Below are 22,451 nucleotides of genomic sequence, written 5' to 3'. Positions count from 1 at the left end.
AAAAAAAAAAAAATGTATGGAATACTAAACTTCTGACTTCACCTTTTCACAAATGAAAGCAGAGTTCCAAAAGTTCGTTCTCATTTGCTTTAGCATTCCATGAATGCCAGGGGTCCCCAGGGAAGATTCACAGCTGCTTCTTAAGGCCCACTCTAGCATGGCTCATTCTTCAGTCAGCCTTCCTCCCCTCCTGATGGAACATCGAGCGCCGCCTCCCTAGTTCCGTGCAGTTATCAGTGCTATTGTTGGCAAATGCTTTGGAGTTGTTCTGATTCACAACAACCCTGTGTACGATACAAGTACTTGTCAGTAGCAGTTACCAGTAGGTCTAAGTTTTTAAATGCTGTCAAGTCAGTTCCAACTCATAGCGATCCTGTGTAGGGGTTCCAAGGAGTGGCTAATGGGTTTGAACTGCTGACCTTGTACTTAGTAGTCCAGTGCTTCTCCCACAGTACCACTCCAGGACTCTATGTTGTTGTTGTTGTTATGTGCCGTGGAGTCGGAACCGACTCATAGCGACCCTGTACAGGGTTTCCGAGGGTGTAAATCTTTACGGGAGTAGAAAGCCTCATCTTTCTCCCGCGGAGCAGCTGGTAGTTTCGAACTGCTGACCTTGCGGTTCACAGCCCGAGTCGTAACCACTACGCTACCAGACCAGGACTCTATAGCGCTGAATAATTACCAACTTCAAAAAAAAAAAAAACGTCAAATCCACTGCCATTGAGTCAATTCCAACTCATAATGACCCTCATAGGGTTTCCAAGTCTGTGAATCTTTATAGTAGCAGACAGCCTCATCTTTCTTTCTCCCTATGGGCTGCTGGGTTTGAACCATGAAGCTTGCAGTTAGCAGCCCTAGTATCCTCAACTCCCTCTGGGTCTTACTTGGCTCTATGGGTAAGTCTAAGCCCTACAGTGTTTTCTTCCCCACAAGAACTTGGTATGGGTTGGGGTTACTCAATGAGAGAACAGGCTTATGGGTCCTTGCAACCAGCCATGGGCAGAGCAATGTAAAATGAAGACAAGAGCAGCTTGCCACCTGGTCTCTTTCCTTGCTCTCTTCTATGGGCTTCCATCTCCTTTTGTGCCTGTCTCTCTTACACACACACACACACATACACACACACAAATCAATATCCTTCTGCTCCTTCCTCAGGGCCTCATCCTCTTCCCAGTCCTCACAGGTGAGTGCCTACGCCTGCTGTCACCATGACGACCATTCACCACAAGCAGATGCTGCAGGAGCACGTGTCCATGGAGTTCAGCTCCAGCTCCACCACCCACGTGCAGACCTTCTCCCAGACAACCAAGATCATGGGAGGCAAGTGGAGTGGGAAGGGGAGCCGGCAAGGAACAGCCTTTCTCCTTTCACACCCAGCCCCGGGGTGGTCTGTCTTGGGAACTGTGGGCTTTTTCAGGGGCCTGCGATACCAATATCAACCCCCTCCCGGTCTGTGCTTCAAATCTTCAGCCAGTCAGATATTCACCGGATCACTAGATCTCCAGGAAAATGGTTTAGGACAAATCAGTCACATGGAGGTATGACTAGGGAACATAATTGCTTAAGGAGCTCAGAGCTGGAAGACTGTGTCTCTGATGGTAGAAGGTCAACCTTGTCTGCTTACATCCTGTTACACTCCACACGAGAGTCAGGGCTGCCAGAGGAGAAAGATGAGCGTCTAAACAAGTGACTTAAGCTCCCAGGCCCTCAACCTTTGGGGACTAGACTTAGGGAAGGGCAGATCCAAGGGAAAGCTGAGAAATGGGCTCCAAGCAGAACAAACTGTTTAAGTCCACTCTCTGGTCAAGAGAGATTTTAAAATGGCCAAGAAACAGGATATTGGATACCCAATAACATAGTTATTTATCACTCCACCTCTCAAATCCCAGAGAGAAAGAGTCCCTCAAAGTTGTCTGCACAGAAGTCAAGGTCAGATAAAGACTGTCTTTATACCAACCCCTCCTGGTCCATGAGACACAACACACGGAACAGTTAGGATTCAAAGTCTATGGTCTAAACCAGGCACTGCAGACTGAAGGTGATTATAGCAGCAATTCTCAGCCCGTTAGAATCATCCTAGTGTGGAGGTCAAGGGAAGAGATAACAGAAGTGGGGAGGGAAAAAATGTAATACCTGAGTCTCACACCAGAATATTAAATCGGGTAATTTGAAAAGTTCTCCAGGAATTCGAATGTGCAATCAGAGTTGGAAACCATTAACCAATAAGGTGTAGGATGGAAATATAAATAGACGCAGCAGACTGGGGTAAAGTGAGAGGCCATACTCCGTCCATCTAAAAGTGTGGGAATATGAGTTCAGTGCCGAGAATCCTGAAATCTAGATATTTATGTGAAGTCTCCAGTTCTTAAGTGTGGGTAATTTTTGTTGAAAGCTTGTGGGAGTCAAGTAAAAAATAACTGTAGTCTGGCCACAACCTGCATACTGCCTGTTTGAGGCCTCTGGTCACTATTGAAAAGCAGACAGTGAGAACTTAACATCTTTCTTCATGTTAGAGTCCCAGATGAATGGAGATACTAAGGTTACCTACTTCACAGTGATCATTGTAAGACTACAATAAAACAAAATGTGCTTATCACCGTTTCTGACCCAAGAAAGTGCTCAATAAGCCATATTGTAGTTGTTCTTGTTGCTGGGTGCAGACAAGCCAATTCCAGCTAATGGTGATCTGTCCCATGTGACAGTAGAAATGCCCTGTAGGGTTTTTCAGGTTATCCTCTTTAAGGGAACGAATCACCAGATCTTTTCTCTTGCAAAGTGCTTTTCCATGGCACTATCAGGACTCCTTCAATAAACCATGCTACTTGTTGCCTTCAAATGGGTTCCGACTAATGACAACCTTGTATGGGGTTTCCAAGGAGCAACTGGTGGGTTTGAACCACTGACCTTGTGGTTAGCAATCCACTGCTTATCTACAGCACCACGCCAGGACTCCTCAATAGTAATTATTACTAACTGATAACCTACTAGCCAAGATTTTCTAGCTGGAAAAAAAAAAAAAATGTTTTGTTTTCCAAATATACAACTGTATGACCACACTTAATGTCCTCCTTCAATACAGAGATTCCCACAGCTAGCCCCATTGAAATGGGAGTGTGCCTGATCCCCCTACCCAAGGACCACTATTCCAATGGCAATGAATGTTAAACCCACAGAATCCTAAGGAGAAGGCTTAACCCTGGCCTAAGCTGACCAGTAGGCCTCCCAAACAGTAGCAGGCCCTGTTGTTAAGTGTTATTGCACTCTGAGTTGGTTCCAACTCAGAGTGACCCTGTATAGAGTTCCCCAGGCTGTACATCTTTGTACTGACAGAAAGCCTCATCTGTCTCCCAACAGCAGCTGATGATAGGCTGGAATCTCCGACCTTGTGGTTCTTACTATCATACAGAGGAACCACGCCCAAGCTCTCCATTTGTAGCAGGCTCTTGTTGTTAAGTGTCATCAACATCGAGTTAGTTCTGACTCATAGTGATCCTGTATAGGGTTTCAGAGGAGCAACTGGTGGGTTTGAACTGCCAATCTGTGGTTCACAGTCCAGAGCTGAGCCTACAGTGCCACACACCAGGAGTCTAGCGAGCCTTAATGTTACTGGTGTTACTGAGAGACCAGGGATTCCTGGAAAAAAGCCCAAGAGACCCAGAAAAATCCCAAAATATCAGTCTCCCTAAAAGAAGAAGAAGAAAATAACTAAACAAAAATAAACAACTCAGGGTCTTAATCCACGGTGATTGACCTTAAAGGGTAAGGAAAAAGGAGTTGGCGCTCTCTAGTGGTTGAAACTTGCCATCACACTGACTCAAGAGTTCAAAATCCTCCTTTCTTAATCAGTCAGTCCTAAACTCCCTCTGGCCTTAACGCTCTTTGTCCCCATACTCCACCGTCCCCTTGTGAAAAAGAGAGGCCTCCAATTCTCGGCTCACCTCCTGTCTGGTCCCCACAGAGGAAGTGACGAGGAAGTCCTCAAGCACCGTGGAGTTCTTCAGCTTGGTGTCCCGGACCTCCAACATCCCTGCGGGCGAAAGCATCCCTGAGTTCGTTGGCAAGCCTCGCCCGCTCACCGCATCCGAGGGTAAGCCTCTCCCGGCCTCTTCCCATCCCCCAGGCACAGACCCTGGCTGAGCCAGGCCATTAGGCGGGACCCAGATCCCTGAGAGATGGAAGGGAACAAGTAGAGGGTCCAGCCTGGGGGCTAGGAGACGAGGCTGCCTCCTTGTTCCCAACGCAGGGGACAAAGCCGAGTTCCGAACCCAGGTGCAGGGGAACCCCAAACCCAGCATCTCTTGGAAGAGGGAGAGTGGCATTCCCATCAAGGAGACCGCCAAGGTTTTCTACGACAGCATCAATAAGGAGCATGTGTTGAAGGTGCGGGGGACCCGAGCCACAGGTCTGGCACTCAGACGACCCAAGAACAGAGCGGTGGGATCAAAGGCGACCATTGCAGGATAACACCTAGGCCGAGTCAGAATCTGAAGGCGTTGTCAGGAAGCGGGGGACCCACCAAGATTAGGGCAAAACCCCAAACCGACCCAGGCGGGACCCAATGGAGAGGCGGGTCTACGAAGAGTAGGGGCGGGGTCTCAAGTTGGCCTAGGGAAGGCTAGAAAAGTGAGGGATCTAGAAAAAATGGTGAACCCAAAACCACTAGATAGTGGCCGGACTCCGTATTGTGAGGGGGGTGGGGGAGACAGAGATGCAGGACGGATCAGGAAGGTGGGAGGGACTGATCATAAAGTAGGAATGAGAGTCAGCAGCCCTTTTCTCCTCAGCTGAACCTCCCAGAAGAATCTCGCCAAGAGCTAGCTCTGTCTAGGTCTAACCAACTTCTGGGCCATTTCCTGGGAACCGGGCCTGCCTGGTTGCAACTTTGGGCTCCAGCCCCTTTGGAAAGAGGGAGGGATGGGTCAGTGAGAGACCAAAGCCTATAATTACTCCTGTTGCAACTGGTCTTTCCCTGACTTCTCACTGTGAAAGGCAAAAAGCCTCTCCTTTCCCTCACTCAAAGAAGTTGGTCCCTGCTCCTCCCCAAAGACTCTATCGCTGGCCACACAACACACTCAAGCGGCTCCAAGCCTCCTACTGACCCCCTACTCTTCACAGACGTCATTCATTCAGCAGAAGTTGTTCTGAGAACCTGATTTCTAAGAGCCCACCAGGCTGTATGCTCCATGCAGACAGAAACGACTCTGCTTTACTCACAGGTCCCACTCATTTGAGGCCCAGCCCAGTCAATGCCTCCTACAGATACCTAGATACAAGGGGGCTTCAAAAAAATTTATGGGAAAAAATCCTTTATCTTTTCATTCCATTTTTCCACAAAAATGTGCTAAATCAGGGGTGAGGAACATCTGGCCCAAGGGCCTCATTTGGTGTGGCCCTGCCAAAGCAAACTGGAAACCATAGTTCCAGCCATCACATTAGGGGTGAGTTAACTAAATGTTTGACCAAATATAGCAGGTTAATTTTTAAGCTGATAATTTTGTATGGTCCATAAATGATGTTATAAATATCCAAATGACCCTTGTCAGGTAAAAAGGCTCCCCACCCCAGTGCCAGGAACACATAGAGGTTATAACTCAGACAAAGGCCCTGCCTTCCAGGAGCTCACAGCCAAGGAGGAGAGTCAGATGAGGAAAGACTTTTACTGCTGTTCAATCATTCTACAAACTCACAATGACTGCTACCTGGTCATCCCAAATCACCAAGGTTGCTCAATCCTCCACACATACACCCAACACTCGTCTCCACTTCCAAAAAATAACTCCCTTCCCACTCTCACAAAAAATGTCCCTGTGGTCCCCTCCCCTCTGTCCCACTAATGTCCTGCCTCTGATCCAGCTGGAGTCACTGACCTTGGATGACTCTGACAATTACAAGTGCATTGCAAGCAACGACCATGCCGACGCCATCTACACTGTGTCCCTGCTGGTGACAGAGGGTGAGCCAGCCCACTCCTCCTGCCTCTCCTCTTAGGCACGTGAGTCCCCTTGTCTGATCCCATCCCTCTCTGTGTCCTCAGGTCAAGATAAAATGGATTTCAAAAAGATGTTGAAAAAAAGGTAAGGCTGGGAGGCCCTTCCCCCAAGGCACTGTTCCCCACCCTCCATTCTGGAGCTTCTTGAAGGCCCTCAACAAGACCCAGGGTCCAAGAATCCTTGGAGTTGAGAAGGGCCATCTCAAGGTTAGAAGAGATTCTTCAAGATTCCTATCTTCAAAGAGCAACTGTGAGTCTAAACTTGATCTCTTTCTCCTCCCAGGGCCCCACCTGCTCCTAAGAAGAAGCAGAAGAAAGTGACCGATGAGAAAGAGATGCTGGAGATTTTGTCCAAGGTGCCCAAGAAAGACTTTGAAAAGGTCTGCATGGAGTATGGTTTTACTGATTTTCGGGGTCTTCTCAAGAAGCTTAAAGAAATGAAGAAGAAAGTGGAGGTGGAGGTGAGTGCCTAGCAATTAGCAAGTGTATAGTGACTGTTCCATGAATGATAGCTTTTTTCTCATCCCTTTCCATCTCCATCTCCCCCTCAGTCAACAGGGGGCTACTATCTAATCATAGAAGCCCTTTCTCTCCAGATCTAATCTAGACAGGCTCCAGACGCCTCTGACACCTACTTTTTCATTATCACAATCTCTCAGGCCATCCGGATTCTGAAGCCCCTGGAAGACATAGAGACCAAGATTGATACCACAGTGACCTTTGACTGTATCCTGGAGCTGAAGGACCCCAATGTCAAGATGATATGGATCAAGGTGAGGACACACCTACCCAGGACTCACTGTGGCAATATCATTTCTTTTCTGCACCTTCTCCTTTCTCAGAGTCTCTCATTATCCCTCAGCCATGGTCTCCTTTCATTATACTGAGAGGATCTCTCCTGGTATGATTGAAAGACACTGAGAGTTGGGCCCTATTTTTGGCTTTCCTCCAGGATACTGTGTAATTTGAGGCAGTCACTACCCCTCTATAAATTTTAGACTTGTCATCTGTAACCTGAAAACGCTGAATGAGATAGTCCTCAAGGTCACAGAAGGTCTGTGCCTCTAAGAGAAAGCAGCTAATAAACTCATGAACACTATTTGAGCCTTGGGGGGGACACAAGGACCCCAGGCCCTATTACACCAGATGATGAGACCAGAGATATCTTAGGGGCCTTTCAGTGTGTCTGAGGAGCTTAGAGAGGTAAACAAGACACCTCCAGCTGACTGGTTTTGGGAAATAGCTCGGGAAGTCTCTTCCTAAACATCTTATCAGCTTTCCTATCTGTTCCATGAGACAGGGTACTGAGCCATTGAGGATCCAGTACTCCTTGGGCAAGTATGATGTGAAGCAGATGGGCACCAAGCACATGCTGGTCATTACCAATGTGAATATGAATGATGCAGGCACCTACAGCCTGTCTGTTGGTGACAAGCGGATGAGTGCAGAGCTCACAGTGCTGGGTGAGTGTGGGCATCAGGGGATACACATAGAGGACACGGTCAGGGTTGGGGGAGAAAGACAGTCAAGAATGAGGTCCCTGGGAATATGGTATAATTGTGGGGCTACTATGCAGCAAAGACCTACATGAGGATAGGAGTTAATGACAAGGGAAACATGGGTATATGACAGAGAGGACTTAGAGCTGATAAGGGTCGTGAGACAGTATGTATAGAAGAGTGGTTAAGGGCACAGATGCTGGAGCTAGATTGCTTGGGTTCAAATCCAAGCTTCTGCTGTGTGATTTGGGGCAAGTGATTTAATTTCTCTGTATCTCAATTTTCTCATCTGTAAAATAGGGAATAATAGTAAAATCCACCTTTAACTCATTTAGTTCTCTAAGGTAGCTGTGAGAACCGAATGAGTGAATATGTACAAATTGGCCTGAGATAGATCTAAAATTACATTAAGTACTTTGTTAACATAAGTCTCATCATTAACGATACTAGGGAGGAAGCCATCTGAATATCATGGCAGGGGGCTCCTGGGAGGAAGGGTTCCAAGTAGAATGAAAAGAAGGGTAGTTCCCGACAATTGTGGGCTCCGGACAGTCAGTGACCCCTGAGTCCTCATGCCTAGAGCACAATGACTTTCCTTCCTGCCTTCTCCTACAGATGAGCCGCTGAAGTTCTTGGGAGAAATGAAGCCACTGAAGGTGACAGAGCGCCAGACAGCTGTGTTTGAAATCCGCCTCTCCAAAAAAGTGCCAGACTTTGTATGGAAATTCAATGGGAAGGAACTAAAGAGGGATGAAAAATATGAAATCATGGTATCTGAGGATGGTCTAACCCATACACTTAAGATCAAAGATGCCAGACTCACTGACAAGGGTGAAGTCTCTGCTGAGGTTGGGGACCTGGTCCAGAAGGCCCAGCTCACCATTGACCGTGAGTGACAGGGTCAAAGCCTGAAGGGTGGGCTTCATACCATAGCAACTCTCATATAGGAGGTCTTCTGTCCATCCATCCATCCATTCACCCATTTTCTCCATTCAATGCCCTGATGTTGGTACTGAACAGATAGATGTGGTCCTCCCTGCCATTAGAGAGGCAGATGCAAAAGTGGAATTAAAACAGCAGTTTTCAAGCAAGGAGTCAAGACACATCACAGTCTTATTATCAACTAGGAGATCATGGATCAAAGAGTTATTGACCTTTATGGCTCTAATGTTATTGTTTAGTGTGGTCAAAGTCAGTTCTGATTCATAGTGACCGTATGTGCAACAGAGTGAAACACTGTCCAGTATTGCACCATCCTCACAATTGTTATGAACATTTGCGCTCATTGCTGTTGCCACTGTGCCAGTCCATCTCATTAGTCATCCTCCTCTTTTTCACTGACCCTCCATTTTACCAAGCACACTGCCCTTCTCCAGGGACTGGTCCCTCCTGATAATATGTTGGAATGTGAGAGACTAAGTCTTGCCATCCTTGCTTCTAAGAAGCGTTCTGGCTGTACTGCTTCCAATATAGATCTGTTTGTTCTTCTGGCAATCCATGGTGCATTCAATATTCTCCTCCAACACAATGACTCAAATGCATCACAGTCTTCCTTATTCATCAGCATAGTAGTTACGAATGGGGCTGCTAACCTCAGGGTTAGCAGTTCAAAACTACCAGCCATTCCACAAGAGAAAGATGAGGCTTTATGCTCCCATAAAGATTTACAGCCTTGGAAACCCTATGGAAGGTCGCTATGAGTTAAGCTGACTCTACGGCACACCACCACCACCACCACCACCACCATTTGCATCTTAGGTTCCTATGGCTATAATATAGTAAATTACCACAAACAGGGTGACTTAGAACAAGAATGTTATTTTTTCACAGTTCTGGTTGCTAGAAGTCTAAAATCTGTCAGAGTTGCACTCCCTCTGGGAGCTCTAGAGAAGAATATATTCTTTGCCTCTTCCAGCTTCTGGTGGCTATGGCCACATCACTGCAATCTCTGCTTCTGTGGTCTCCTCCACTTCTATCTGTTGTAATCTCCCTCTTTCCCACTCTTATAAGGACTCCTGTCATTGCAGTTAGGACCCACCCAGATAATCCGAGATGATTTCCTCATCTCATGATCTCTAACTTAATTACATCTGCAAGGACCCCTTTCCAAGTGAGGTAGCACTCACAGGTATCAGGTATTAGGACATGGTCATATTTTTAGGGGGTCTCCATTTGACCATCAACAGAAACATTAGCAATATTGACTCACCCCTTTGAGGAGGTTAAGGTTGTTACCCAATTTTACATACAATGAAACTGAGGCTTGGAGAGGTGAATGGGTTGTTTGATGTCAAGTAGCAAGGAAAGGCCAGGTGGCATGTTATACATAAGCACACTCAACCTCACAAGTTCCTATGGTTTCAAGGCAGCATGGAGCTGTGGGAAAAGGGTGTAGGAGTTTGGGAGCAGACCCAAGCATTTGTCTGTCTGTCTATCCACAGGCATCCCCATCAAGTTTGTGAGCAACCTTAAGAATGTACGTGTGAAAGAGAGGAGTCGTGCGTGCCTTGAGTGTGAGCTAACGTCCAAGGATGTGACGCTGCGCTGGAAGAAGGATGGGCGGCTGCTGGAGCGGAGCACCAAGTACAGCATGAGTCATGAGGGCAAGCGGGCGGAGCTCATCATTGAGGATGCTCAGCTCAGCGATGGCGGCGAATACACAGTGGTGGCCATGCAGGATGGGGACCCTACTGAATACTACAGTACTGCCATGGTCACCGTGGAGGGTACACACCACCATCAGCCTTCACTGCCCAAACCCACTCTTTACCCCGGCCGCCACACCCTACTGTGGACACTCATTTGCCCCTCTGCTGGCAACAGCATACCCCTGGACGATGACTATCCTCTACCTCCCCACTCTGACCACCCTGCATTTTCTAAATTCTGACCTCCCAGGCCCTGAACATTCCTACTTCCTAGACCCTGATTACTTCCATTTTCCAACCCTATTTATCCCATCCATACCCCTTGACCTCAACCATCCACCACTTCCAGACCCTGACTGTCCCCCAATATCCCAGTCATCCCACACACCTTGACCACCCTCTCTACTCCTTAATCCTGACAATCCCACTGTCGACTCCCAGTGATCCTGGCCATTCCATAGACTAGCATAAACATCCCAACTCCACTAATCACCTGCGTCCTCACCATCTGTTGAGCATCCTAAGTCCCCGTGACTGTCCTCGACTGATCCCACCCCATTAACTAATGCCCACTCATCTTAGTGGCTGATTTTCCCCTAATCCTCCACTGACCTTTCCCTTGGCTGATTTTCCCCCAATCCTCCACTGACCTTTCCCTTGGTCACCATCTAGTTACTCCAGTCCCCTTCTGCCTGTACCCCACCCCCACCTACTCACCATCTCCCAATCACCTGGTGGCCATTACAAACCATTCCCACCACATCGCCCCCAGTACCTTTTCCCATGAGTTCCTTCCACCTCAACACCCTGACCCAGTCCCAGTTTCTCTTTTTCCCAGAGCGTTTGGCCACAGTGAAGAGCGGGATGTCAGATGTGCATGCAGCCACTGGGAGCCCAGCAGAGCTGTGCGTTGTGCTTAATGACGAGAAGGTGGAGGGCGTATGGCTGAAGGATGGCAAGGAGGTCCGAGGCAAAGGCCAGGAAAGGGGTGGAAAGAGGAAAGGGGTAAGCAGGACCCACGACCACACTCATGGCCGTGCTTCACCTCCCAGATCACAGACTTACCCGGCGTGCAGATTGTGAAACAAGGGGCTGTGCACAAGCTCATCTTCCCCAATATGGGCCCTGAGCATGAGGGAAAGTACACGTTCCGGGCCAAGGGCGCAGAGAGCGAAGCCTCAGTGTTCATCGCAGGTTTGGCAACCACCACAGTAGACAAAGCTTTACTCCCACTCCCCATGGCTTCTCCCCTTCACCCCTGACCTGAGCTCCTTCCCAATGCCCCTCAGTTCATCCCATCACACTGAGCTAGCCTTCCCTGCTGCTCCACTCCGCAGATCCCCCTACCATAGATCCTTCTGTGCTGGAAGCACTAGCCGCTCACCCTGTAACCGTGAAGGTGGGTCACACGGCTAACATCAAAGTGCCCTTCCGGGCCAAGCCGCTGCCCAAAGTGACATGGTATAAGGACGGCATGGAAGTGACAGAGGAGGAGCGTGTGTCCATGGAGCGCAGGGAAGACCAGGCGCTGCTCACCATCTCAAATTGTGTGCGCGAGGACAGCGGCGTCATCTTGCTCAAACTCAAGAATGACCACGGATCAGCAACAGCCACGCTGCACCTCAGTGTGCTGGGTGAGGGCAGGGCCCAGACTGAGCCCTCAGGGTGGAGGGCAGGCTTGGGAAGGAGGCTGGAGATAGACTTGGAGCTAGCATTGAAAATGAGACTAAAGAATTGGCTTTGCAACCAGAATCCCACTTGCTAAATTCCTAACTAGGTGGCCTTGGACAAGTCAGTTAACCTTATTCTAAGTTTCAATTTCTGACCTCCAAAAAGGGGATCATCTTTTTCTTTGTTGCTGCTGTTGTTATTTTTAGTGCCTAGTTCAAGGGAATTTAAAACACATAGCAGAGTACACAGCACATAGTAAGTTTCCAAATCTGCTACTTAGTGGTGTTATTGACTTGGAGATGAGGACATGTTTGGAGGGAAATTGAAAATGAGATGAAAAGGTTGGACTTTAGAGATGGAGAACAGGTTGGTTGGAGGAAGCAGTGGGATCAGAAAGGAAGTGGGATGGGTTGAAGCTAAGATAAGGTTGGAGATACAATGAAGCTACAGCTAAAAATGGAATGAGGGTAAGAATGGGATTTGGGATGGGTGTGAACATAAAGATGAAGAAACAGATAAGGAATTTGCCTCATTGCACCCACACAAACACACAGTCACTACCTTCTGCATTTACCGCTAAATCAAGTCTTGGAGCGGGAAGATTTGAGCAACTCAGCAATGTGACTAAGCACCGCCTCTGTGATCTCAGTGCTGGGGACACCAAGATGAAGTAGCCTTAGTAGTCCAACCAAAAGGAGATATAAACTGGTAGATATGTAATTATAACATAAGATAGATTGAGAAATCAAAAAATACTGGAGTTCCCGAAAATCAGAGATTGTGTCTGGAAGGGAACAAGGGAAATTAGCCAAAGTAAGGGCCCCTCAGGTCTCCAGCCCACCATTCCTAGGCAAGTGGAAGGCTCAGAGAGCAATGATCAAATTCTTTGGGTAAGTCTTAGAAGGAGGAGCCATGAGCGTAGGGAAGGACGAGGGATCCAAAAAAGTCAGAATCCAGCAATGCCCCAATCTGCTTGGCTCTCCCGTGAGTGGGAGGAGATTCTTGTGATCTATGCTGATGTTGTCTCTCTCCAGACCGTCCTAAGCCTCCACAGGGCCGGGTAGAGTTCCTGCAGCTCTCAGGTAGTTGTGTGCACATGAAGTGGAAAGCTCCAAAGGACAATGGTGGAAAGCCTGTGACTCAGTTCATAGTGGAACGGAGGGCGGTCGGCAAGAAGTCCTGGATTAAGATAGGCGAGGTGGATGGCAAAGTCACCGACTTCTCCACCAACAAGGTGGAAGAGGGAAAGGCATACCAGTTCCGTATCCTGGCGGTCAATTCAGAAGGTGTGAGCGACCCGCTGGAGACTGATGAAGTGTTTGCAGGAAACCCCATCGGTGAGTGAAATAACCCAGTGATCAGTGGGTGACCTAAGGGTCAGGATGGGTCCTTCCGTCAGTGAGAAACACAAGATCTTCTCTCCCGTCATGCCAGAAGCGAGACCAATTCCGGAGTAAAGGCAGAGTATCCTTTAGGGTAGGGATTCTCAACTTTCTCCAGCCAGATTACAACATACTCCCATGAGTACATCCAGACTGGTGTATAATTCCAAACCAACTGCCCTGTTTCTCCATTCCAGAAATCATCTTTGCACTCATAGTGAGAGTGATTTACTTTAGAGATAACCTTGATACCACTTTAGCTTCTTTTTTCCAAAGGAAACCCTTATCCACTTTCATTGTGATTACTAATAAATGACTTGCAGCACCCCTTCCAACCAATGCCCACATGGCAGTGTGTCAAGATGGTACCCTGTTAACTGTGGCATTGAGGATGGGGCAAGTTGGGAAAGTTTTAAATCAGTGATTCTCAATCCTGGCTATATATTAGAATCACTTGGGTTTTTTTTTTTTTTTTGGTTAATTCTTATGTCTGGGCTCTATCTTAAGCCAATTAGACCGTCTGGAGGGTAGAGTCCAGACACTAGTGGTTGTGTTTTTTGTTTTACTCCCTAAATAATGTCAGTATGGTAGAGTGCAGTATGAAGTAGGCAGCTATCTACATATTCCCTTCCTAACCTCTACCATCCACAGAGCCTCCTGGTCTTGCTACCCAGCCTCAAGTGTCTGATGTGACCAAAGAGGCTATTACCATCACATGGAATGCCCCCACCCAGGATGGGGGATCCCCAGTGCTGGGCTACATTGTGGAGCGGAGAAAGAAAGGAAGTAACCTGTGGGTGCCCGTCAATAAGGACCCTATCCAGGGTGAGTTCAGAAGACCAGAAGCCTAGCAGGGGTGGGCAGAGGCTTTGTTGGGTGGGCTCAGATATCTCTGGTGCTCTGAATATACTCCCACACACACATCACTGGGGGGATTTTAATGGCATACCATGACCTTCTCTTCCATAGCCTCTCCCACCTTGTGACCCCCCTGGCCTTGTGACTTTGTCTTCCCATTTCAGGGACCAAGTGCACTGTGGATGGACTCCTGGAAGACACAGAATATGAGTTCCGAGTTATAGCTGTAAATAAGGCAGGCCCCGGGCAACCCAGTATGCCATCTTCCTCAGTGGTGGCCAAGGACCCCGTCAGTGAGTATGGGGCTCTCAATGGAATTAGTCAATTTAAGGTTAAAAAAAATTTTTTGTTCTCTGAGAAAGTCTGACAGGAGGGATCACATAGTCTGCATTTTCTGAATGCTGCCAACTTTCCCAACCTGCCCTATCCTCAATGCCACAGTTATCAGGGTACCATCTTGACACACTGCCATGTGGACATTGGTCGGTAGAAAGGATTCACAAACAAGACAAAACCAGTAAACAGGTAAAGATTGAGAGTTGGGGACAGCAAGAAGGTGAAATAGAGTTGTGAGCCAACTTTGAGCACTTCTACTTAGGTAAGGCATTTGGAGTATGTTTGAGGACTGCCTGCGGATGTTGCGGGAAAGCTTTGAGTTTAGGAGGTGAAGGTGGAGGTGTTCTGTGTGAAGGGATGTGGAGAGAAGGCTGGGGTTTTTTAATATAGAGGACTTGAGTGTATGGGATATGTTGAATTTGGAAGGTATTAAATTTAAGGCAGGAGTCCTGGTGGTGCAGTGGTTAAGTGCTCAACTGAAAGGTTGATGATTCGAGCCCATGGAAGAAAGATGTGGCAGTCTGCTTCTGTAAAGATTTACAGCCTTGGAAACCCTATGGAGCAGTCTATTCTGTCCTCTTGGGTCAATTAGAGTGGGAAGCAACATGATGCTAATGGGTTAGGGTTTTTTTATTTTTAATTCAAGGGAGAAATATTCAATAGGTCAGAATCCAGCTAAAATCATTGCCTTTGGGGGTTGCTGACTGGTAGCTAAAGGTTGAGATGGTAAAGCTAGATTTCATGGATACTGACTGTGGAAAGTGGGCACAGGATTGAGAAAGGGTGAGTTTGAGGACTGACTGGATATCTGTGATACCCCAGAACCCCCAGGTCTGGTGCAGGGCCTGCGCGTGTCTGATTCATCCAACTCCAGCATTTCCCTGGCCTGGCGGGAGCCTGCAGAGGGAGACCCACCCTCTGGCTACATCCTTGAGATGCGGGCTGAAGACAGCAAGGAGTGGTCCAAGTGCACAAAGATCCCTATCTCAGGCACCTGCTATACGGTGGGAGGCCTCACTGAGAGGCAGAAATACTTCTTCCGAATCCGGGCTGTGAATGAGGCTGGAGTTGGGGAGCCTGTGGAATTGGATGAGGGGATCCGTGCCATGCCCCCACCAGGTGAGAGGACTGGGGGTCCCTGGGGCCTCATTCCACAGGGAAGAATCAAATGATGTTATGGGCAATAAAAAAGCATCTATACTTATACTTGGACAGAGCCCAGGAGCTTTCCACACCCCCCAAAAATACTTTTGTTTTGCCCAAATGATGTTATGGGCAATAAAAAAGCATCTATACTTATACTTGGACAGAGCCCAGGAGCTTTCCACACCCCCCAAAAATACTTTTGTTTATCAGTCCCCATCATGTACCATTAGGTGTTAGGGATACTGAAACAAATAAAACAGAAGACCTTCCCTCATGGGACTTACCATACTAGTAGAGGTCAGAAGACAAGACAAATAAATACTTCACAGTGTTACAGGTCTGTATGATCTGATGTGGGGGTGTGAAGGAGGAGAGGTTGGGCAAGGCTTTAGAGGGAAGAGACTCAAGCTGAGGCTGTCCTTTCTATCCTCCATCTCAGCTGTCCCCAAGTTTGACCTCAGTGCCAGACTGAAGAGTCACATGGTGGTTCGTGCTGGGACAGCCCTCTGCATCCATGCAGCCTTCTCCGTGAGTCATTCCCTTACCCTGGCCTCCTTCACATAGCCGAGATGCTCATTCCTTGTTGTAACCATCCTAGCCTCTGTCTTTGACCTTGTCCCTTGCCACTGGAGCCTGGCAGGAGAGTCCTCAACCTCGGAGAGGGGCTGACTCCAGATACTATCTGGGTGACTCATGGTGGCCACTCCCTCTCCCTATCTAGGGCTCACCACCACCCAATGTGATCTGGCAGAAAGATGGCATCCCCACCAAGGGCCGGGAAGCTATCACCAAGGGCAAAAACCACTCCCAGTTCCTCATCAACAGCAGCAAGCGCTCTGACTCGGGGGTGTACCGCATCTTGCTCCAGAATGAGTTTGGAGAGGCACACTATGACATTCACGTGCGTGTGGCAGGTACATACAGTCAGTGGGCTGAAGTCTTGGGGAGGCATCCTTGCACACTCTCCAAAAGATAACACTCTAATAGTGCCCATGTCTGAGTTCCTATTACTGAAAAGTCATGTCTTAGGCAAACGTACAGATACCAAACTTTATTGGAGTATACCAAGAGCAAGTGAGAGGGGAGAAGAGGGAGTCATGGTTCAGGAAGCCATTGAGTTTCTAGTTAGGACAATGGAAAATGTGGCCATCAATATTTATGATGGCTGTACAACACTATTACTATAGTCAAAGTCATGAAATTATACACATGAAAAATGTTAGATTGGCAAATGTTCCTTGGTACCACCAAGCAAGACTTTCTCAGCTATTGTCATGGTAGAGAGGACTGTTTTTTCTCAAACTTTAGAAGCCCTGGAGGTGTTGAACTAGGTAGGACCTAGCCCTAATTCATCTCTCAGTTCCTGCAGTCATACCTAGTGAGCTTCTGGCTGTGTGCAGAGTATAAGTGGCAGAAGAAGAACAGAGAATGCTTGAGGGTCAGGAGGGCATGTGGAGGAAGATAAGGACATCCAAAACTGGGTGATCTCTTAAAGAAGAAACTAAGTTTTATAACAAAGCCTGAAACCCCCAAGGAGGGAGCGTGGTATCTCCATATGATAAGCACTGGACTGCAAACCATAAGGTCCACGGTTCAAGCCCACTAGCCACTCCTCAAGAGAAAGATGAGGCCTTCTGCTCCCATGAAGATGTAAAGCCTCAGAAACTCTATACAGGGTCGCTATGAGTCAGAACAGACTCAACAGCATTTAAAAACAAAACAAACCTCCAAGGAAGGAAGGAACTTTTATTGAACAGATACTTCATACCATGTACTTTACCCAATATTCCCATGAAATAGTTGTTATTATTAGCTCCATTTTACAAATGAGGTAATGGGTCTCAGAAAAGATGAGTAATCTGCCCAAGGTTGCAGTGCAGAGCTATACTTCAGAAATAGTTCTGACTCCAAGATACCAGCAGCCTGACTCTCAGAGAAGAGATGTGCTCTATCCAGTTCCCCGTCCCGTCAGGTTTGGCAAGCAGCTCAGGTGAGGGCACACTAAGGTCAGGCTGATGGCCTTCTGACTGGTCCAGATTTCCCCCGGCCGCCAACCAACCTGCAGCTGTTTGAGGAGGTCCCCAACACGGTAACTCTGACCTGGAACCACAGCCCTGATGTGCAGGAGGATGGTGAGGCCCACTATGTCATCATGAAGCGGGACGCCAGCACTGCCACCTGGTTCACAGCTGCAGAGCGTGTCTTCAGCAACAAGTACACAGTGACTGGGCTGCTCCCAGGCAGGAAGTACTATTTCCGAGTGGTGGCCCGGAACGAAATCGGTGACAGTGACCCACTCGACTCCAAGGACACCTGGCTCGTCAACAAGGATGAAAGTGAGTCGGGGCTCTTAGAGGTTCAGATTGCTTCTGGGAGCCCTGATGGCAGGGATGCCATAAAATCAGAACCAGTTCAGTTCAGGATAATGCACTGGACCGCAAGGTAGGCTTGCACAGCAAGGTTGTCAGTTCAAACCCACCAGACTCTTCTTGGAAACCCTATACAGGGTCACTATGAGTTGGAACTGACTCAATAGCATTTAACAATAACAACGTGTGGCACTGTAGGATAAGTACTGGACTACTAACCACAAGGTCGGTGGTTCAAACCTACCAACAGCTCCTCAGAAACAGTGTTGCTATGAGTCAGAACTGAATCAATGGCACTTACATAACAACCATGTTAGCCCCAGCAGTACTGTAGAATATGTATGGGTCTGCTAACCACAAGGTCAGCAATTCAAACCCACCAGCTGCTCTGAATCAGGAGAAAGATGAGGCTTTCAACTTGTGTAAAGATTTACAGCCTCAGAAACCCTAGCAGGGTTCCTGTGTGTCAGAATCCACTAGATGGCAGTGGGTTAATGTCAGGGAAGCTGTGGGGGAGGAAAGCACTGTTGTGTTCCATGGAGTCGATTCCAACACGTTACTCTACTAGAGAGCCCCATCGGGTTTCCTCTGGAAGCGTGGTGCTTACTCACAGTCAGTAGTTCGAAACTAACAGCTGTTCCGCGGGAGAAAGATGAGGCTTTCTGCTCCCGTAAAGATTTACAGCCTGGGAAACTCTATATAGGGTCACTATGAGTCGGAATCGACTCCACGGCGCATAACAACAACAACCACCTTTACAGAGCAGATTTCCAGTCTTTTCTCCCTTGGAGCTGCTGGTGGGTTCAACCGCCTACACTTGGGTTAGCGGCCTAGTGCTTAACCATTGCGCCACCAGGGCTGCTTCTGGAAGAATAGGGGTGTAGAAACCTTGGGGTACACTAAGGGGTGGTACTAAGGCGTGGAGATGCCCTTGGGTACAGGAGTGATGGGGGGGTGGAGACACTGGCTGAACATTGGGGAAAGGAGCTAATGGAAATGATGGTTAGGGAGGACCATAGAGGAAATAATGACCCCAGAACCCTTGGAGCGAGAAGTTGAGGTTGGGAATAGAGTCTTTCCAGAGACTCAGAAGTGAATAAACAGGAGAAAGGAGACCCTGGAGGCTGGGATTACGTCAGAGCAGCTTAATGAGGGTAAACAGTTGAATACCCAAGTAGAGGAAGCTGGTGGCTGGAATGACGTCAAAGACGCCGGGATCTAGGCAAGAATAAAACCCGATTCACTGAGGTCACTGAACCCTGGTGTAAGGGGAAGACTCTAAGGGTGAGTGTAGGGACCCCCAGAGTTGATGGCGCCTGGGAATCTGACCCGGGTCATTGGGTAGTATGTGAGCTGGACTCTCCCTGGCGCCAAACTCTAAAACATTGGGTGTGGAAGAAGGGGGAGATGGGGGGCCGAGGAGGCTGCGGGGCTTCCCATGCGTGCGACCAGCCACCGGGAGCATTCACAGCGCGTCCTCCGTGCAGTCGAAGACCTGAGCACCAAGCTGAAGCCGTATGAGCAGAAGGACTGGCGCCACGCACCGCGCTTCCTGACCCCGCTCAAGTCGCACACGGTACTGCGCGGTCAGGACTGCACCATGACCTGCGCCTTCCTTGGGAACCCGCGGCCCACCGTGACCCTCTACAAGGGTGACGTCAACATCACGGCCAACTCCAAGTTCTGGTACAACTCCACGAGCGGCGTCTGCACTCTCGTCATCCCCACCTGCACGCTCAAAGACAGCGGTGACTACAGCGTGCTGGTGGAGAACGAACTGGGCAAGGATCGCAGCTCCTGCATGCTCACGGTCTACGGTGAGGGCGCCGCGTGCGCGCGCGGGGTCGGGCTCTGGCGAGCAAAACGCCGATTGCGTGGGCCAAACTCTTTTCATTTGGTTGGCAACAGTTTTTTATTTACTCTGACTGCCGTCAGGTGGTGCAAACTCTCTTAACCCATCCTCTTGAAGTCTTTCGTTAACTGCCTAGTTGCCCCCTTGCGTCTGGGATTTTGTGATTTCTTGGTAGGCTGTGGTTTGATTACCTGAAACCATGGTGGGCCTAGTCAGTTGCTGTTAAGGACCTTTGAGCTATTCCAAGTCCCCTGTGATAGGGTGGAACTGTTACAGAGAATTTTCTAGAAGATCGTTTTTATGGGGGCAGATTGCCAGGTCTTTCTCCCAAAGAACACTGGGTGGGTTCCAGCCACTGTTTCTGATAGCAGCCAAGTGCTTAGACAGTGTGCCACTAGGGCTCCTATACTTGTCTTAAAATATATATATGGGTGATCAGGCCAGTGTTTATGTATTTACAATATTTTGTAAGATGACTTGATATGCAACCAAATTTGAAAAAGAATAGGGCAGATAGGAAGCACACCTGGAGATGCCAAGGGAAACTAGGCAGACACATCCACTCTTCACTGCTCCTGTGTGTTCACCTAAGGGAAACAATTTCTCGCTTCCTACACTATTGTCTTCACTGCTAGCAGTCAGCATTCTAAATACAAAGCTTGTTCCCCCTTGCTTAAATTCTGCCCTAGCTCTCCCAGGATGCGCAGGATAAAATCAAACCAACAAGGCTCCCCCATCTCTCCAACCTCAGCCTCTGCCACCAATGCACCTAACACAACGTGCACAACCCCCACATGCTAGCTTGAGTGCATCCTTCCTGAATTTACACTATACTTCACTGTGGTCTCCATGGTTACAGACCTTGGTTCATCCTGTTATAGATGCTTTTCCTTGGCTAAGGACCATGTCCTATTGCTCCGTCTCCAGTCTTCAGCTAAATGACTGGCACTGAGATGCTGCTGTTGCCAGAGTGGCTGATACATTGTATAACAGAACTAGGCCAGCGAAGGCAGTGTGGGAGATTATCCAGCTTTCATTCCATAGTTAGAGAAATCCAACAAGGGCTCCCTTAGTCAAATGCCTTGGCTCTACCGCTGATCAGCTGTGTGACCTGGGCAAATCCCCTCTCAGGGTCTCTCATTTCACCTACTTCATATGATATGTGGCTTATATGAGGATGGATTAAAGAATTGTCTAGTATGGTATTTAGCAAATGTCCAGAGCTCTGAGTAAACATCAGCTTTTGACCCCATACATTTAGCTGATCTTGGGGAATCAGGGCCCATTCCCAGGGAAGGATTCAGAGTCCACTTCCTGGTTTCTGTGTAGTAACAAGAAGTGCAGGAGTTGGAGGTTTCCCTCCCCCAGCATGGCTGTTGTTGGGTGCCAGTGAGTTGACTGAGACTCAGAATGATCCCATGTAACTGAGGAGAAATGCCCCATACGGTTTTCTAAGCTGTAATCATTTTAGAAGCAGATTGCTAGGTTTTTCTCCTATAGAGTGCCGAGGTGGATTGAAACTGCCCACTTTAAGTTTTGAAGCCAAGCACTTAACCATTTGTGCCACCAGGACTCCTTCCAGCATCAACATTAACAAAGATTTGCTTTGCTCTTTCAGACAAAGATGACAAGTCAATTCTAGCATCAGTCACAGAGAGTCTGCAGAAGAAATCAAAGTACCTTATGTGAGCTGCCCGCTGAGCACCAGGAGGATGCTGTGATATGGGCTTCTGGGCCTGCCCCTCTACATGACCTACCTTAGAGAGGGCAACCCAGTTTACTTCCTGATGCTCATCAATGTAGACATCTGATGAAGGGATGGGTCAATAAACTCACTGAGCTCACCAGTGCCTGGGCCTGAGGGTGGTATACAGCAGGGACCAAGGGGATGGACACAGGTATGGGAGAGGGATATTGAGGTCTGGATTACTGAGAACCTGAAAGCCCACATGGGGAGTGACCAGTCCCCACTGACTGGACCTTGACTTGCCATCCCTTCCTCTTCAGCCACACTGCACCTTCTCCTCCCCTCAGGGTCTAAAGTTTCTTCATCCTCTTCTCCATCCTGCTCCCTCCCATGTCTCCACAGCAGGACTGTCTTCAGAGTTCTGGGGTTTGCAATCAGGACCTGGCCTCTTCAGTGTGCTGCGTTCCCACCATTAGAGAATTTGAGCATCTCAAAGTTGGTCATCCAGTTCACTAGGTTTCAAAATTACTTTGTAGCAATATCCTTCCTTTCAAAGAAACAAACAAAAATCTTAAGAAGCTACTGGACCTTCAAAAATAGGGAGATCTTTGTGTCTGCTCTCCCCTGTGTTCCCTTACCACCATCAGGAATCTCTGAGAAAAAAAAAAAAAATGCTAGTTTTTTGATTGGATAAATCACTGATTTATCCAATCAATACCCATCTCTCTTTCTCTGTATCTATCTATCTATCTATCTATATATATATATATATTTGTTGTTAAGTGCCATCGAGTCGGTTCCAAGCCATAGCAATCCTGTATAGAGTTTCCAAGGAGCGGCTAGTAAGCTTGAACCACCAACCTTTCAGTTCAAATGGCTTTGCAGTCTGGCGCATTAAGCCATAGTGCCACACCAGGACTCTCTCTCTCTCTATATATATATATATAGAGAGAGAGAGAGAGAGAGAGAGAGACAGTATGTGCGTGTGTGTGTATATATATATATATATACACA

At 48.1% G+C, this 22,451-nt stretch overlaps 1 protein-coding gene across 1 annotated transcript; it reads left to right on the top strand.

Annotated features, from left to right (window-relative positions):
- The first annotated feature begins 1,174 nt into the window (after positions 1–1,174).
- Positions 1,175–21,582, top strand: IGSF22 (immunoglobulin superfamily, member 22). The gene is made up of 22 exons (XM_006865809.1): positions 1,175–1,320; positions 3,959–4,087; positions 4,244–4,380; positions 5,854–5,953; positions 6,035–6,074; positions 6,273–6,450; positions 6,649–6,762; positions 7,290–7,452; positions 8,104–8,376; positions 9,930–10,214; positions 10,975–11,099; positions 11,189–11,330; positions 11,474–11,770; positions 12,842–13,144; positions 13,841–14,014; positions 14,212–14,340; positions 15,206–15,502; positions 15,969–16,057; positions 16,251–16,443; positions 17,566–17,865; positions 19,386–19,715; positions 21,369–21,582. Exons 1-22 carry the CDS (start codon positions 1,209–1,211, stop codon positions 21,437–21,439), a joined length of 3,981 nt encoding a protein of 1,326 aa, XP_006865871.1. The 5' UTR covers positions 1,175–1,208; the 3' UTR covers positions 21,440–21,582.
- The last annotated feature ends 869 nt before the right edge of the window (positions 21,583–22,451 follow it).

Source organism: Chrysochloris asiatica, unplaced genomic scaffold (genome assembly GCF_000296735.1).
Source record: "Chrysochloris asiatica unplaced genomic scaffold, ChrAsi1.0 scaffold00083, whole genome shotgun sequence".
Classification (NCBI taxonomy): domain Eukaryota; kingdom Metazoa; phylum Chordata; class Mammalia; order Afrosoricida; family Chrysochloridae; genus Chrysochloris; species Chrysochloris asiatica.
The sequence above is the reverse complement of the archived record's forward strand: the minus strand, read 5'-3'. Positions and strand labels throughout refer to the sequence as shown.